The 2,185-nt window shown below is 53.0% G+C and overlaps 1 protein-coding gene across 1 annotated transcript in view; it reads left to right on the top strand.

The window, feature by feature from the left end:
- Window positions 1-2,185, top strand: part of Trak1 (trafficking kinesin protein 1) — a 105,970-nt gene that overhangs the window by 74,765 nt on the left and 29,020 nt on the right. Inside the window, exons 4-5 of the mRNA XM_005348216.3 lie at window positions 1,189-1,289; window positions 1,915-2,023. Coding sequence (XP_005348273.1) covers window positions 1,189-1,289; window positions 1,915-2,023 — 210 coding nt within the window. The remainder of the gene's footprint in view (window positions 1-1,188; window positions 1,290-1,914; window positions 2,024-2,185) is intronic.

Raw genomic sequence — 2,185 nt, forward strand, 5'->3', positions numbered from 1 at the left:
GTATTGGGATGGTAAACTGGAAGGCTGTAGTATTGGATGGTAAACTGGAAGGCTGTAGTATTGAGATGGTAAACTGGAAGGCTGTAGTATTGGGAAATAAAGGTATTCTTGCCTTCTCTGGCCCAGGGGAATGGCTTCAGTTAGGGAGAAAGCACATGGGCTAGGATGTCCTTCTGAGCAGAGGGACACGCCACCTAGGATTCGCCCACTGGCCTCCTTCCATGGCCATCAGTGTGAGACCCCCCCTCGGCCTGCATGAAGGATTTCCCACCCTGTAGGATGCAGATGCCCTGCTTCCTGGGAGAAACTCCGAATGGAAAAACTCTGAGGCCATGCTTCTCTTTGGAGAATTATTGAGTGATCCCTCCAGGTAGAGGAGCCCTTACACAGTATATAATCCAAGTAGATCCTCCAAGAAGACAGAGTCCGCTCACTCCCTGTGTGCTCTAGGAAAGCTGGAACAAGCCCCAAGCCACACCAGAAAACAGACTTCCCATTCTCCTTCACGGCCCTGGTCCTGTGCTTATCAGTATTGGGTGCTGGACGGGCAGATGATAAGTTTCACAGTATCCACTGCATATCTGAAAGCCTTGAGCCCGCTCCGGCAACATTTGCAAAGCCCCCCCAGAAGTCAGCAGCTTGGCTTTCCTCCCGGCTCATCGTTTCCTCGCACACCCCAAGTTTCTGCCTAGTAACCATCGTGTGCAGGGTAGTGACTGACCAGCTTGGCCAGGGACACTGTGAGGTGTGTGGTCACACGGAGGAGCTGTGGTTTCCTAAGTGGCAGCCCACCTGGAGTGGGCACGTGCTCAGATCTGCACTGACAGGGCATCTGACAAAGCCAGTGACCTCTCTTGTTTGTATTACGGCTCATTGTTCTGGCCACTTGCCCAGCTGGTCATCTGGCCACTTCCAAAGCCAATAGACAGTCTCACCCCCACCCCGGTGATCATTCCAGAACGTTCCACTCTTCTATCTGCTCTTCTAAATAAATATGGTGAACATAGTTTTCCACCCAGACGTCCACCCAGACATCCACCCAGACGGCATTGATTAGGTTTTTGTTAATTGGGCAGACTCAATGCCTTGAAATTTCAAGTAGCGAATCAGTCCCCATGTGGGGGTGAGCACAGAGGGGACATTGCCACCTTCCAGAAAGCTCCAACCTTCTCTGTGCTGCTCTCATAGGTATCTCAGCTCCGACACGAGCTGTCAATGAAGGATGAGCTGCTTCAGTTCTACACCAGCGCGGCCGAGGAGAGTGAGCCCGAGTCCGTCTGCTCCACCCCGTAAGTCACCAGCAGCTTGGCTTCCCCTCTGAAGGCCTCAGATACAGCCTTCTCACGCTTCAGTGGGAGTCACAGGGCAGAGAGCTCTGTCTCCTTACAGGCTCCATTGCTGGCTTGTCAGAGCAGCCATGTGCCCAGCACATTCATGGGAACAGGGTGGGCTAACACAGATCCCTGAGCCTCTCATTGGGGTCCCAGCTCTGTTGTGACTCAGAGGTCATGTTACTTCACCCTGTCTTCACTGCAGAATGGAGCTGTTAAGAACACTCGGGTCTCAGGGTTATGACCCCGAGTTTACACATGCGGCCTACATAGAGCGCTTGCTTTTGGATTTAATTAATTTATCATCTGTGTACATCGGGGGATGACACAGACCGTGACTTTCGGCTTGCGTGTGGAGCTTTCAGGATTTTCTCCTTCCGCCATGTTGGTTTTGGCCCTGGGTGTTGAACCATCTCACCATCCTGTAAAACATCCCTTGTGACTCTGTGTGCATCTTAAGAGTTACACGAACTCTCGGAATTGCATTGGTTAAATGAAGCCAACCCCTCTACCCCACCGAGCTCCTACACCTTTGGGTACCCCTTCCTGGTCTCCTCCCTGATGGAGTGCGCTTTTCTCCCAGACTGAAGCGGAACGAGTCATCCTCCTCCGTCCAGAACTACCTCCACCTGGATTCCCTTCAGAAGAAGCTGAAGGACCTCGAAGAGGAGAACGTTGTACTTCGATCTGAGGTGACATGCACCCCCTGCTGTTGCCCCCTTGGAAGGGTGGGGTGTCTCCCTGGCAGCAGAAGTTGTGGTGGCTGTACCATCTGCATAACGTCCATCTACTGAACTCCAGCCTGAGCTTGTCCTCCCCAGCCAGGGTGTCCTGAGGCAGGCTCGGCCGTGTCC

This window comes from Microtus ochrogaster, chromosome 5 (genome assembly GCF_000317375.1).
Source record: "Microtus ochrogaster isolate Prairie Vole_2 chromosome 5, MicOch1.0, whole genome shotgun sequence".
Lineage (NCBI taxonomy): Eukaryota > Metazoa > Chordata > Mammalia > Rodentia > Cricetidae > Microtus > Microtus ochrogaster.